The 16,721-nt window shown below is 40.2% G+C and overlaps 1 protein-coding gene across 6 annotated transcripts in view; it reads right to left on the bottom strand.

Annotated features, from left to right (window-relative positions):
* The window catches only part of LOC144687324 (tyrosine-protein phosphatase non-receptor type 12-like), a 113,503-nt gene extending 98,264 nt beyond the window's left edge, over positions 1-15,239 (bottom strand). For 4 of the 6 annotated variants that reach the window (XM_078553274.1, XM_078553279.1, XM_078553277.1 and 1 more), the window contains exon 1: positions 14,576-14,827. In XM_078553274.1, the coding sequence (XP_078409400.1) occupies positions 14,576-14,674 (99 nt within the window). In that variant the 5' untranslated portion in view covers positions 14,675-14,827. Of the gene's footprint in view, positions 1-14,575; positions 14,892-15,220 lie in introns of those variants that run through there. The other 2 variants (XM_078553276.1, XM_078553275.1) reach the window with 2 other exon arrangements.
* Between the last annotated feature and the right edge of the window lie 1,482 nt (positions 15,240-16,721).

Genomic DNA, 16,721 nt, shown 5'->3' with positions numbered 1-16,721 from the left:
TATGATAAAGCAATGGGGGAGGGGGAGGGGGGGGGGGGGAGGGGTGCGGTTGTTGTATCAAGAATGATGAAACTTTTCATGTACTTTAGTGCTGAAATAGGCTTTTGAAATTTGCTTAATTTTTTGGGTGTGGTAATAAAAATAGTTTTCAAAGGAGGATTAAAACGTCATTGATAAAAGCAACAAACTGCGGATGCTGGAAATCCAAAACAAAAACAAAAATACCTGGAAAAACTCAGCATGTCTGGCAGCTTCTGCGGAGAGGATATCTGTACCTTGCTCGTCCTGCTTTCTACCCTTAATTAGCACATTCCTTTAGATAATATCACCACCTTCAACACCTCTTTGTCCTTTTGTCTGTGACATCTTTTGGTTATCTCCACCTATCACTGGCCCTCTATCCAGCTCTTCTTGTCCCACCCCCCCATTAAACCAAATTATATTTCACCTCTCTTCTATTTTTACTTAGTTCTGTTGAAGGGTCATTCGGACTCGAAACGTTAACTGTGCTCCTATCCGCAGATGCTGCCAGACCTGCTTTCCAGGTATTTTTGTTTTTGTATTAAAACATCATGTTGATCTCACTCTACATCACTTCCAATGGATATTATGGTGTTCAAGGAAAATACATGTATTCATTCAGCGGTTTCACTATTATGACTAAACAGATATAGTCCGCCAACTACAAGAGTGGGGTGATCAGTTCATAAAGCTGTTTGCCAAATTTTGCATTAATAAGTGCTGCTAACTTTGCTCAGTTATAATGGAGTAAATAGTATCTTCCCTTGCGCATTTAAACACAGAAATCCAGAAGCTGATGTCACAGATACCCTGCTTCTCCACACAAAGTACACAGTCGCAGTACCTTGTCAAGAGTCAACAATGAAAGGCACACAACAGAACGAACTCTCCCCACTAAAGACACCATAAAAACTTACGTTTGACACATCCAGCAGTAACATGATATTTGATAATTACTACCAAATAACCTCGCTTGTCCAGGAAAAAATAATTTTATAAGCATGGAGTCACGATCCATCAGAAGTTGGCGTTGGAGATTTTTTTTTAAAAAGAAAAAGTAGTGTTTTTTTAAAACTTTTTCTGTGCGTCGTACACATTTCTTAATCCCATCTATCTTTCCTATTTTTATTCCATTTTCCATTGTTATGACATGGCAGATGATGTGTGCCAGGCCAATCAAATCCACGAGAGAAACTTGATCACTCGGGCACAACTGTTTTGCAATTTGTATTTTATTTTGAGATGTCTGCCCTGAATTCAGAGGTAATAAGACTACCATGACATCAGAGGTTTTTAAGAAAACTAAATTAAATATTTATTAACAAAATAAAAGATTTCAAGCACATACATAGATCTACAAATTATTATAACTCCTAAAACCCGTAATTAATCTGGCTTCCAGTTACACCCCCGGTAAGGCAACAGTAAAAACAAATAGATTTAGGCAGACCCAGGCAAAGCCACACAATACCCTGGACAGTTGAATTCAAAGTGAGTTTTCTCAGCTTCAGCTCCTGTAGACAGCAATTTGATGCACAGAGGTTCGAGGCTTTTCACACGTGTTAGATCTTAGAATGCCTTCCCCTCTGTCACATAGCCCCATTACCTTTATACACGTTTTCCCTTTTTAATGCAAATTCCATTGTTCCGATATGTCTTTGGAACTTTACCTCCCTCATAATACAAATCTTTTCATAGTACCAATTTTATCAGTAACCTCTGGGAAAAAATAAACACACTGCTTGGCTTAGCTTCTTCTGGCTAGGTGTAACGTCTTACCATCTTTCTGAAATTCAAACCAAACTAATTTGTCTAAAAATGCAAATTTTCCTCACCCCTCTCATTCTAAAACTTCAGCCATGTTTATGCATTTAACATTTCAAGCCTAGCTTCTTTTTGATGACTCAAAAGCCTGCAGACCGGTTGTCTCCAATTCAATTAAATCCCCCACACACAGAAACTATCCAAACCCCATTAACAACCTACTTTTACAATAAATCACAATAATGTTGTGAGAATTATTATACTTTCATGACACCATTGATACCTGGAAGTCTGGAGGGGGGAGGCGTTGTATTATCAAGAAAGGCTGAAAGGTTAGACAAGCTGGGCCTGAATCCATTGGAGTTTAGAAGATTGAGGGGTGATCTTATTGAAACATATAAGATCCTGAGGGGACTTGACAGGGTGGATGCTGAAAAGATGTTTCCCCTTGTGGAGAGACTAGAACTCGGGAATACAGTTTAAAAATAAGGGGTCTCCCATTTAAGACAGATGAGGGGAAATTTTCTCTCCGAGAGTCGTGAATTTTTGGAGCTCTCTTCCCCGGAGAGTGGTGGAGCCAGGGTCAATGAATATTTTTAAGGCAGATGTGGGTAGATTCTTGACTAACAAGGGAGTCAAAGGTTCCCAGGATAGGCAAGATACCATCACCGAGGCCACAATCAGATCAGCCATGGTTTTATTGAATGGCAAAGCAAGTTGGAAGGGCTGAATGCCTACTCAGCCAACTCCTGCTCCTAATTCATATGTTTGTAATTCAGTCCACTTGGTTTAGATTCTGGATGTCTTTGTGAGGATTCTTTAATCTGTTTGAAGAGCCTAGGTGTTGCTTTCATTATTCACACATGCCTTGGATCCTCTAGAGGGCTCCATGCTAGATCAGACACTGGATTACAGCAAGGCTCCATTCTAAAGCCTGCAAAAACTTGGTGCACCGCTGTTGGTGAGGTGAACAGCACGTGCTATTTCTTCGTTGCTGACCACAAAATCCAGGCACTTGAGTAGAGATTTTTTTTTTAAAAATTGAGAATTAATAAAACTTCAAAGGAATCTGATTTGCAAACAAATGTTTTTTTGCAACTAGTTTTGCAATGATTGTATACATTCTGAACAAATGAATAGCAAAATATCCTGATGTAGTCTATTCCTTTTTTTAAAAAAGTTTGTTCATGTGATGTGGGCATCACTGGCAAGGTCAGCATTATTGCCCACCAATTATTGCCCTCAAGCTGCCTTCTTGAACCGCAGCACACCATGTGGTGTAAATACACCCACAGTGCTGGTAGGGAGGGAGTTCCTGGATTTTAATCCAATGGCAGTGAAGGAATGGCAATATATTTCTAAATCAGGATGGTCTGTGACAGAACGGTATTAGGAATCTGTGAAAGCCAATTTTCCACACACAAGCATTTATATACTTAATGGATACAGGCCACCTAGCAAGTTTCAAGGACTTCATGGCCTTCATTACTTCAAATAATAACCATGATGTGACACGGTACAGGGAATCCTCGCTTAACATTAATAATTGGTTCCTGGAAAAATACAACGTTATACAAAAGTCTGTCTGAGGCTCATAACCCCCTCCCAAGATTGCCGGCTCCCCACTTTACCCGAGACCCAGCTCTAGCAGGCTCAACGTGGAAGTTATGCAAGAACATCCAAGCATAGGGCAACATTAACATGAAACTGCAGCAATGCAAAACAAGTGTAGGATTCTGATTGGAGAGCGACATTAACGCAAAACGACGTTGTGGAATGACATTAGCGAGGATTTCCTATAATTGATCAAAATACTAAACTCTGATCCAATCATAGTCACAAAATATCCCTATATTTTAGCCACTTTATTACATTAATACTCAAAAAGCAACAGAATTGGTTCTTCCACAGAAATAAGTGTCTCGAAACAACATCACATTGTGGTAGCGATAAAATACAAGAGATATCATTGCTTTTCAACAGTATCAAGCCATGCAAGTAAGTTAGAAAGATATCAGCTACTGTACATGAAATTTAGAGACATTAGGAACTTGGACTTTCACCTAAATAGCACAGAACTAGGAAAGAAAATTGTCTCAAATCTGAGTGCACTTTTTTTGTAAATGATATAATGACACTGCGCCTCATATAGTTCGGCATTTTAATGCTGCTGGTATAAGGAATGGATTCAACTATCCACAAAGGATGTACCCAAAAATAGTACATAGTTAACTTCCTATGATTCTGACAGACATTTATAGGAGAGGAGTGCTGGGAAGAAAGAAAAGCTCAAACGTCCACAAGACCTTGTACCATGCTGCAGTTAACACTATCCCTTTATAAGTTTTATCACTTTGTTTATGAATGCATTCAGAAACAATAGTAATGTTAATTAAGACGAATCTAATTTGAAGAGAAAAATGGGGGTGGGAATTAGCAATTCAAAATAAATTGGTAGGTTTCAGGCTGATTTAGAGAATTATTTTGACATTTAATATGTGCACTTAAGAGTTATAAAACTTTACCATACAGATCACCTACAGAAGGCAATAAATCAGTACTTACTAACTAGTTTCTCTCATTCATCACTCATTAAAGATGCACGAACAGTATGTAGTGGCCTTATGGAAAATAAATAGGCTTCAGGCTATTTTGTCAACAGAGTTGAGTACAAAATGAGGGTTATGAGACAAAGCTTTGGTACATTCACACTTCCCAAGTGTGACATCGAATCTAGGGAGAAAAATACCAAGACTATAGAAAGGGTCCATGGAAGAATGATAAGGATACCATCAATTTTTTGAACTCTAGTTATGAGGTAAGGGTCCAAAATTATTTACACTGGAGAAACGCACACTTAGGGGACATACAAAAGTTACCAAGTAAGTTGAGTTATTTGAAATGTAGAGGGATGGATTATACCTATAAAATTCATAGTAAAAGAGGATTCATAGTAAAAAAAGGAGTTAGGTTAGAAGCTAGGAAGTTTTTCTTTTTGCAGAAAGTCATTGCTTCTGGAACGCATTGCTGAGACATATAATTACGGAGTCAGTAGAATCAACAACTCAAGGGAGATGATGGGGTGATGGTAATGTCACTGGACTAAAAAGACATAGATTCAAATCCCACCATTTGAATCAAGTGAATATCCAGAAAATATGGAATTGAAAACAAGTCTCAGTAATAGTGACTATGAAACGATTATAGGTTGTTGCACCCATCTGGTTCACTAATGCCATTTAGGGAAGGAAATGAGCTATACTTACCTGGTCTGGCTTACATGTGACTCCAGGACCACAGCAATGTGGTTAACTCTTAGCTGCCCTGTGAAATAGCCTAGTAAGCCACTCAGATCAAGAGCAATTAGGGATGAGCAAGAAATGCTGGCCTTGCCAGCGACACCCACTTCCCAGCAAAGAACAAAAAGAATTCACATTTATATAGTGCCTATAAGATAGTACAATGTTCAAAGGCCCTTCACAGAAGCTCTGGATAACCCTAAGTTAACAAACCTTGACACTAAGTCACACAAGGTGATATCAGGACAGGTGACCAAAAGCTTGGTCAAGAAGCATCTTAAAAGGAGAACTAGAGGGGTACAGGGATAAATTCCAGAGTTTAGGACCTAGACAGCTGAAGGCACAGCCGCCAATGGTACAGCAATAAAAATCAGTGGTGCACTGGAGGCCAGAACTGAAACAGTGCAGAAATCTTGGGAGGGCTGCAGGGCTGGTGAAGATTACAGAAATAGGGAGAGCCAAGGCCATTGAGGGGTTAGGAAACAAAACAAAAAGAATTTTGAGATCAAAGTATTGTTGAACTGGGAGCCAATTTAAGTCAACAAGCACAGAAACAGTAAATGAGTGGGACTTGGTGAATTTTAGGATACAGGCAACAGAGTTTTGAATGACCTCAAGTTTATGGGGGGTGTAAGGCGAGAGGCTGGCCAAGGGAGAATTGCAATAGTTGAATTTAAATGTAACAAAGACATGGATGAGGCTTTCAGCAGATGAGCCGAGGCAGGGCGGGGTCCTAATAAAGGGAGTTTACAAATTCCTGAGAGGAGAGGGCATTTCTGGTTATGGAGTAATTTGCTTATAATAGTTAAGCTGTGTTCAAGTTTTGGTTAATTACAGTATCTTAGTGTTTGGTCAAATGCTTTGGGGAGATGGAAGAGGAATGTCCCAGGATTTTTCCAAATTAGCCACCATTTCTTTTATCTATAGGAGTAGTTACTGGTGAGTGGGTAGTTGTGTAAGGTTGGACTATTGACTGGATGGGTCTTTATCCTGTTCGTATGTTGTATTGTACTTCACATCTATCACGTTGGAACCTACACAAAGCGATGTATAAATAGGACTTCCCAAGGGGAATAAATGTAAAGTTATGCATTTGATACCCATTACATCTTTGTCCAATACAATAGAAGGTCTTTTTCAGAACTACCATAGATTGTGTGATAGCTAGTAATAGCTTGAGCCACTCACCAATTTGCCTAACAATCACAGAACCATACAACGATCGCCACTGGACAATACGATTTTTACAAATGGGGAAAAGTCATATTCAAAGCAGTGGGGAACCAGAGGTGAGGTCGCAAATAGTCTGGTTCAGCCTGAGACAATGGTTGGTAGGAGGAGAGGGGTGGAATCATCGTCAGGCGTACAAAGTTTGTGATAAAGGCTGAAGACAACAGCTTTGATCTCTCCAGTGTTTAGCCAGAGAGAAGTGTGCCTCACTCTGAATTAGATGCTCTAAATTTTCTTGCCAAATTGAAATTACACCCTTTGTCCTTCTAGCATCTTTGATCTGAAGCACAATTCCAGACATACCGTTGCAAAACAAGTTACTCCACACCTATCTAACTCTATGAGGTTGCTTGTTAGCCACCAACTTTCATGGCTGACAAACACCTAACTAATATCACCTCTAAACTGTGGGGTAAAGGGCCTTACAGAAATCAGAAATGTGCCACACAGGGAACAAATAAAATGCATCCAAGCAACAGGAAGCATGCATGCATGGTCAAGTGTCATTCTTTAAGAGCTACGCTGCGCAAACGGACCACACGCAACAAACAAATGTTAGAGGGAACATCATCCCTGGTTGGTGAGGGAGGGACATTCCAGGCTACTCCTGCATACATTAGCACTGTTTGAGGGTAGGTTGGTAGTCTAGAAGACCTGTTATAGTATGATTATAAAATACGTAAGTTACCAAGAGCTTTGATTATAAAATGGGTGTGTGTCAAGTGAGAACCAAGCATTCTATTTTCCCTTACTGGCTAAGTGTTAACCTGGGTCAGTTGGTAGCATCCTTGTTTAAGTCAGAAAGTTATGGGATCAAGCTCTACTGTGGACTTCAGCACATAATCAAGACCAGCACTTCAGTGCAGTCAAAGGTGCCGCCTTTAGATTGAGATGTTAAGCAGAGGATTTAACTGCCGTCTTGTGTGGATATAAAAGATCCCCTGAAACTATCCAATGATGAGCTTTTAAGTTCCAATGATTTTCCCTTACCCACCATATAAAAAATATCAGATTAGAGTCAGAAAGATTCATTCACTTGCTCTTCATGGTGAACTGCTGTTCACAGATTGACTATACAGTAATAGTGACTTCACTTTGGCTCTAAAAACTTGGGATGTCCCAAGGATGTGAAAAGGTACAAAATAAAAACAACTTTGCTCTCTTATTGACCAATTGCAGTAGAAAATTCCACTCCCACATTCAAGCACAAGAAAGCCTCCATCCCATCTGGCAAAAAACATCACTTACACCCATCAGAGGTTTGGAGAGACACTCTGCCTCCACTCTCCAAGAGAGACATTGCAACACATACAAAAACAGACAGCTATATATTGAGAAAATATGCAAGAGGCAGTGTTCCAAAAATATAGGCAAAGTGAGAGAAGTATACAGGAAAGAAAAAAAAGGCAAGATACTAAAAACTGAGCTGAAGACAGAGAATTGGAGAGTGGGAGATAGTGACAAGAGAATTTTAAAATTTCTGTCTGAACACCACCAGAGATAAGCTAGCCATATATATAAGTATATCATGTCATACTGCAATTCACATGCAACGTATCACATATTATCTCAGCTATAAAAACTGTAAAATAATATCCTTAAAAGATTAATGACCCCACATTAAATAAGTTCACTGATATAATAATTGTAATGTTCAGATGATCTTCACAAACTATTCATTTGCTGTAATACTTTAGGTCATCCAAATTGCTCTCCCCTTGTCAGAATAACAAGGGCAACTTAGTCATTTCTGCCTTGTGCAACTGCCCCAGTAGAATAGTACATTCCAAACACATTGGAGAGGTTTGCCACAAATTCCACAATTTTTTGGGGTGATTATGCAACTTCTGAACTATAACTGCTCCATTCTTAGAGATATAGTATCTTTGCACCTAGTTTATCTTTGTATATAAGCACATCCATAAAAATTTTAATATTGTTTTTTATAAGTGTAAAACGTGCTCTAATTTTCATTACAACTCTTAAAAAAAGTAATGCAAGAGATGGTAAATGATTTACAGAAGGCAGATAACCAACTACCTAATACACAATGTAGTACATTGACAGATCTGTAAATACTATACACTAATGATGCCAGTCACAAAGTAGCTCAGTTTTATGTATTTAAGTTATTACTCAAAACGCCAATAGATTTCAACAATTACATGATTGTTATTTTCCACAATTTCTTAAATTGTGTTTAATTTTAGCCCAATTTACTCGCAACAAATGCGTCATACTCGCTGAAAGAAAATTCTAAAACATGCAATATATAAATCAGCAATATATTTACAACACAGCCTTCATGTATTCTCATTTCTACTGATTATTAAACTTTCTTTAAAACAGTTGAAGTAACATACTCAACCAAGCCAGCCAATATCATCCACCAAGTCAGTCTCTATTCACAGATGCATAACTTCAAGCATGAAGGTTGGGTAGAAGAGTTTAAACTAAACTACTTTATACAGAGTGCTGAATGTATGGAAAAGACTGCCATTGGGAGTGGATTGCAGCAACAAACTCACCACTATATTTTTCAATCTCTCCACTGCTTCTGTGTTGTCAGGCTGCTTGTTCAACATCCAGACCTGGATGAGCTGCAAATTCGTCAATTAAACATTGGGAAAACCAAAGCCATCACATCACCCTCAGCCCCATCCAAACTGTTCTCTGGTCACCAATTCCATCCCTGGCCACTTGTCTCAGGCTGAACCAAACCATTGGCAAACAGCTAGATGAACTAAAATTGTATATTCCTATTGTAGCTACTACACAAGCAGTATGGGAAACATACACATACTACTACTGGCAAACAATTCTGCATCCAAAATGTCACTGTTGACTGCATTTTTTAATTTTACGTATCTATAAAGCAGTTCTTCCATCCCTGATGTGCCAGGATGACTCCACCATGCTAGGTCCCACTCCTATGGCCAAACAGAATGAGAGAATTCTAAAAGGGCTACCACTTCCTTCCATGTTCCAAAACTAGTTCATTCACTAGTATTAGGATCCAATGTAGGAGATATTTATTGGGAGGCAATCTAAGTCCAACAGCTCCAGAAAAAAAGTTGAGACACAGATTCACACAAAGGCTGCAAGGTGGGGCGGGGGTGTTACAGGGGCTACAGAGCACGGGATCAGTGGTAGAAGTACATGGAGGAATAGGAGCAAAGTATGCAAAAATATTAGTCCTATTATTTTCTTTCAGGATTACTAAGCCATTTATGGATGTATGGATAGAGATGTACAAGAAATCCTGGAATTTAACTGATTAGAAAAACCAAATAGATTAAATATATTCATTTGGGCACATTAAATCTGTTAAGTACTTCCTTCTAAATTGCATGGTTCAAAAAGTTAATATTCAGCATTATTCCATATCACAATTATAACTCCTTAAAAAAAGGGCTTTGCAACATCCTGCTTCAAGGCCACAAACAGTAACAGATATACTGTATACTATTTTTATGTTAAAATCCAATTATACCACACAATGTTATACTCTAGATAAAGTTATGACTCTAAACTAACAAGTTTAGAAAATTTGAACTGAAATTGTTAAAAATAGCAATTTCTGCCAGCAAGGCATTAAAATTACAGTATATCCAATAGACTGCTTCACTAAATTTAAATGACAGTGTAACATTTTGTGTGATACACAAAAGCAATTAGTAAAAGTTACTATCTCATTAATAAATGTCAATAAGAGAGGTTTTGTAAGGTAGTGCAAGGCATAGCTGGGAGGCATTTACTTCTGCATCAACATGGTGTGAATCTAACCTTTGATGTCCAATTGGAAATAGAGTAGAGAATCCCTTGGGCTACATACAGTTTTTCCATAACCACCACACAGAAAAACACAGCTTGTTGATTAGTCAAACATATTAGTTTGCAACAAATGTCAGTACATTTATCAAGAAATAAAGTTATTGAAAGATGGGGGCAAAGTAGGGATGTAACTATTTATTTCAGACTTGAACAAGAAAATAAATTAAGCACAATTATTCTACCAATTGAAATATTGTTAATTTGAACTCCTTTTTTATTAATACAATTCAAATCATTTCACCTTTCTTTACCTTTTCCTGCCCTCAAGTCCAAGGGACGCAGTTATTAACATTTATGGCACCCAACCGGTTCAGCCAAACATCATCAGGTCTGGCTGGACCATAAAGCACAATCAGGTCCTGCTCTCCACTGTCAAAAATCGATTATTCCAGGACCATTGTGGAATGCCAAGATGACCCCGGTTTCTCTTCTCCACCACAAACTGTCTTTCTTAAATCCCTCTCCCCTGCCTCGTCCACATTCCTCTTCAATAACAAATACAAGGCGCTCATGGACTTGTTTGTCAAGACCATCGTTTTTTGTGCCCTGCTGCTTCCCTCCCTTCCAATAACACAGCCAACCCTCCACCACCTGACCTCTTTTCCCCAACCAAGGGTTTCCTTCTGCCCAAATCCTGAACCCGCATCTTTCTCTAGCTCTCTGCCATCCCTCCTTATAACTGCACCATGCTCAGCTTCTCCACAAGACCCACTCCAGCTCCCACATTCCTATACCCAGCAAACTACTGACCAATCAAGTTTGCTGATAGTAGCCGTTTTCTCTCCTCAGATGCTGTCCTGCTTCCCTTCAAATCTGCCATCACACCTTTCCCAAAAATCCTTGACGCCTCCGTCCTCGCAAATTACCAGCCCATTTTCAACGGTTCTTTCCTTTCCAAAGTCTTTGAATGTGCTGTTGCCTCCCAAATTTGCACCCATCTTTCTTGGAACTCCAAGTTTGAATTCCTCCAATCAGGTTACTGCCCCACCACAGTTCTGAAAACAGCCCTCAAAAGTTACAACATCCTATGTTATTGTGAACTGGTAAGCTATAACTCCTCATCCTGATCAACCTGTCTTCAACCTCTGACACCATCCTACTCCAACACTTCACCTAGCTAAAACAAAAACAGAATTACCTGGAAAAACTCAGCAGGTCTGGCAGCATCGGTGGAGAAGAAATCAGTTAACGTTTCGAGCCTTCACGGCCCTTCGGCAGAACTTAGCTTTTTGTTTTTACTTCACCTAGCTAGGTGGATCTGCCTCACTTAAGCCCAATATATCTACCTAGTCATAGGCAAAGCATCACCAGCAATGGCTTCTCTTCCCACTCCTGCACGGTTATGTCTCCAACAAGGATCTATCCTTAGTCCCTTCCTATTTCTTATCCACATGCTGTCCCTCAGCAACATAATCCAAATATATACTCTAGAAACAATAATTTTCTCCCAGGTTAACAGCCACTTGGAGAAGCATGGACTAAAACTAAAAACAGCAAAACTAAAGTTTATGGGATTAAAGGGGCAGTTGCAGCATGGATACAAAATTGACAAAGGGATGGAATACAATTGTGGATTACACCTTTTATACTAGGGAGAGTTATACAGTAGTGTTCCCCAAGGCCAATAATAGGACCATTGCTATTTTTCAATATACATCAATAACTTGGACTTGAGGGTACATGGCGCAATCATAAAATTTGAGATGATATGAAACTTGAAAGTGTAGTAAACAGCGAAGGAGATAGGAATAGACGTCACAAGGGAAATAGAGGAATGGGTGGACAGATGGCAGATGAAATTCAAGGTAAATGAGTGAGAGCATATTTTGATAGGAAGAACAAGGAGAGGCGATGCAAGCAAAATGGTACAATTTTAGAAGGGGTGCAAGAACAATGAGACCTCAATGTGTTTATGCACAAATCTTTAAAGACGGCAGGACAGATTAACCAAACAATTAATAAAGCATATGGGATCCTGGTATTTATAAATACAGACAAAGAATACAAAGGTCAGGAAGCTATGCTAAACCTATAATGAAAACATTATCTGCAGCAGTTGGATAATTAGGTCCCAATTCTGGGCACCACAATTTGAGGACATGAAGGCCTTGGAGAGGGTACAAAAGAAATTTATTAGAATGATTCAGGATAAGGAACTACAGTTAGGTGAACAGACTTGAGAAGCTGGTGTTGTTGATGGGTAAGAAGAGATTTGATAGAGCTGTTTCAAATCATGAAGGGATTAGATAGTGTAAGCTAAAGAGGAGTTGCTTCCAATAGTTTAAGGTTCAATATAACAAGAGGACACAGGTTTAAGATGGCTAAGAAACAGGGACTACATGACGAATAACATTTTTATGCATAAATGGTCAGGACTTGGTCTGCACTGTGTAACAAGGTGGCAGAAACATATTCACTAATCACTTCCAAAAGGAAATCAATAAATACTTGAAGAAAAAAAAATCAGAGATATGGGAACAGCCAAGTGGGCCTAACTACATTACTCCTCAAAAGAGCTTGCATAAAGTCAATGGGTCTCTTCTTGTACTGTACTATTCTGATTCTATAACATCAGGTTTCACATGTATACTGACAACACCCAGCTCAACCTCACCACCGCCTCTCCACAGTTTCTAATTTGTCACACTTATCTAACATCCACTACCAGAAGAGCAGGAATTTCCTTGAACTACATATAGGGAAGACCAAAGCCATTGCATTTGGTCCCTGACACAAACTCTGTTCCCACAGCCACTGACTCCAACCCGATCAATTGTCTTGAGGCTGAACAAACTTGTTGTATTTAACCCAGAGATGAGCTTTCCACCACATATTCACACCATCACCAAATCTGCCAACTTTCACCTCTAATACTGTATGACTCCAACCTGCCTCAGCTCATTTACTGCTGAAACCATGTATGGTTTTGTTACCTCTAGACTTGACTATTCCAATGCTCACCTGGCTTGCATCCCAGCTTCCACCCTAAATTTGAGCTCATCCAAAATTTTGCACAAATTAAGATAGAGACAGCGGAGTGCCATTCACATATCACCTCTCCATTTGTTCACCAACCTTGACTCCTGCCCAACAATGCCTCAATTTTTTATCCTTGTTTTTAAAGCCATGCATGGTTTCACCCCTCCTTGTAACTAACCTCCTCCAGTCCTACAGCCACTTCTAATTTTCTGTGTTCCTCCAATTCTGTCCTCATGCACATCACTGATTTTAACTGTGCACCTACATTCCTTTTGACTAAACTTTTAGTTATCTGTCCTAATTATCTCTCCCACCCACCGTGGCTCTGTCAGATTTCTCCTGTGAAGTGCCTTGGGACATTTTATTCTGTTAAACATGTAGTATTAAGATTTGTGAAAGTGGAGGTGAATAATCAATGCAGATGACAATGGACAGAAAGACCATCCTCTATTGTTCATTGGTGGCAATTTTCAATTCAATCAAAATCTCGTTCCCAATGTTTTCCTCTTAATACTGTGTGAACCTTGTCTGCAATGATTCAGACATCAGCTACCCTCCAACATTTCCACCTATGTGGCAACAATTCATCAATCTAGGCGTGGAATACCAGAGGGCTCTTCGACCAAAATAATTAACAGTCCAGTCCGATCTTGCCATCCTGCAATAACCAACGTCCACAAAGTACATTTCACGCAGCGAGAATAACTAAATCATAACCGTCCCCCCCCCCCAACCCCCCAAGATGCAGTTCCTGAGTGCAAAGTGAACTGAAACAGTGATTCCTTCTCTTCTTCGGTACCCGAGCTACTCCTGAGCTGTTGGCAGATCTGATAATCAGGACTGAAGCGTTCCCAGTATTACACTGGAGTAAAACATTATAAAATACCTAAGTGAACAACATGAGTCCACTCATTGCATAGTTTCTTTGAGCCAACACAACGCCCCTGGTGCCTTGCGCAACATCCACAAACTCCCCACATTTCTGACTCACAGCTGATAAATTCATTACATTTTTTTGTTATACAAACCTGGAGTTTACACCCAAGTCGGACCCTGTAACGACCAGGACTTTACAACTGTCTAAACCATCATCTTAAACAAAAAAAAAAAAAAAAATTTTTTAAAAATCCGCATCCTCCGATCACACACAACCGAGTTCAGAACACCGGACAAAATGCAGCTTTCCGATTATCTTTTCCAGAAAGTGAACGAAGAACCATGAGGGGAGCGGCTTAGGCCGCACAGCCTGGAGCTGGCAGTGATGGTTGGGTGGGTGGTGAAAGAGCTGGGACAAGAGAAAGGGGTAGAGGCTGCTCAGGCGCAGGCAAACTCCGCCAAAAATTATTAATAATAATAATAAATCCGGGTCCACGAGCTGGAGAAAGTTTATTTAATTGAAAAGAAAAACAGCCGAAGTGATTTTTAAAAAAAAACCCAATTAAACTCACCATGAAGTCGCTGGCAAAGTTGTCCTCCCCATTCTGGTCGCGGACTTTCATCGCCAGCACTCGATCAATGAATTTCCTCAGGATTTCGCTTTGCTCCATCTTCTCGGCACATTGGAAAATTTAAACCAACAAAACCGGGTCAAACTGTTAGCACTTTCGCATCTTTTCCTTTTTTTAAAAAAAAATATATATATTATTATTTTCTTCCCCCCCCTCCTTCCCTATAAGCTTCCTGCTTACAGCGATCAGTAATTCCGGTCTCCCCCCTTCGCCCTCCGGTGCGACTTTCCTCTTTTTCTCTCTCTCTCTCTCTCTCGCCCTCTTCCCCGCCCCCACTCACACAGCCAGCGCCCCGCCCCTCATCCCGCCTCTCATTGGCCCAGCACCGCCCTCGCGTCATGGTCAACCCAGCCTGTTAATTGGACGATCCAGTTGCCACTCATCATTACACCTGCTAATTCTCTACCCCCCCTCCACCACCCCCCACGATTCCAATACTGGATTCGGGAAATCTCCTGTGTTAACAGAAGTTGGGCAGTGTGCTTAGATTTTCAGTTGAGGCACTGGGGCAACCCCGTGTCCCTCCTTATGGGCTATTTCATCCAAGAACACGGATGATGTTCATAAACAGCCAATTCAAGCTACCCAAGAGCTGTTGGAGTGGCTCCTGTTGACCTGGAGAAGGAGCAAAAGGAAGACAGCTTGTGCTCTCTGTACAGCAAGCAGCAGAAGAGGGAAAGGGCAGAGGAAACTTATTTGAACCAGAGTGGGAACTTAACCTGATTAAAAAATAACGTGGTTTCCACCCACGCAACCGGAATCCAATACTTCCTCCTTGGATTTAAATGGTGTTTCCACACAGCTTGTATTGGAATAAACAGCTATTGATTATCAAACATTATCAGTTGCTAATGGAAATTATTCCTGCTACCTGCTTCCATTGTGTGTGTGTGTGTGTTGAGGGGGGAGGGGGCGGGTGAGTTTAGTTCATAAGAACATAACAGATAGGAGCAAGAGTGAGCTATTTGGCCCCTCCAGCCTGCTCCAGCATTCAATAAGATCAAGGCTGATCTGATAGTGGCCTTAAGTCCATTTTCCTGCCTGTCTCCTATAACCCTTGACTCCCTTGTAGATGAACAATCTGTCCAACTCAGCCTTGAATATATTCAATGACCCAGCCTCCACTGCTCTACGGAGCTTTAACTCGCAAACCTCTGCTTACCTGTTGTTTAATAATGAACTGGTGGCAATCTTCAGGTTTGGGTTGACTCCAAGATGACACAGCAGCTGTTGGGAAATTCAAACTGATTCAATCTTCTCTGGCTGATTCTCTGCTCCCAGACATTGTTGGTAATTAACTGCTGTCTGGGTTATTAATAGGACCTTGGAGCTGTCCACTGTCAGTGAAGCTAGAATTCTTACCACTTGCCTCCAGATAATTCTGTAAACCTTAATACAAGGTGAACCTGGCTCGACAAGTAGCAGGAAGTTTACCAGTGCTCCTTGCCAGTAAACTGCTGCTTTAGCCAGTTTATTTTTGACACTAGTATCCCTGTATAAATGTATATTCCATGAAAATGGGTATTACCATTATTGCCTAAATTCTCTGGGTTCAGTTAAATTCATGTTTAGAGGAAGACATACGCTACTTTTCTAGATTTGAAAATAGTTTGAGTTGAAGAATCTTAAGTATGAAAATGGGTTCTGTGCATGTCACTGATGGCTCAGTTTGGATTCTGCCAGATCCACTCAGCGCCATGAGGACATGAAGTGATGGTGACCAGCCTTGACATCAAGGCAGCATGCAACCAAATGTGATGCCAAGGAGTCTGAACAAAACAGAAGTCAAAGGGGCTCAGGGGAAAACTCTAGTGGTTGAGAGGCATACCTGGCACAAAAGAAGCTGGATGTTGGAGTCCAATCATCTCCGTCCCAGGTCATTACTACAATGTTCCTCAGGACAGTTTCCTAGCCCCAGCTATATAAACCTGCTTTGTCAATGATGTTCCCACATCATAGAGTCAGAAGTGAGGCTATTTACAGCAAGACCTGAATAATAACCAGGCTTGAACAAGTAACATTGGTACCGTGCAAGTGTCAAGCAATGACTATCTGCAACAGGAGAGTTTAACCACATCCACATGAC

The sequence above is a fragment of the Cetorhinus maximus genome, chromosome 12, assembly GCF_964194155.1.
Source record: "Cetorhinus maximus chromosome 12, sCetMax3.hap1.1, whole genome shotgun sequence".
NCBI lineage: Eukaryota > Metazoa > Chordata > Chondrichthyes > Lamniformes > Cetorhinidae > Cetorhinus > Cetorhinus maximus.
The sequence above is the reverse complement of the archived record's forward strand: the minus strand, read 5'-3'. Positions and strand labels throughout refer to the sequence as shown.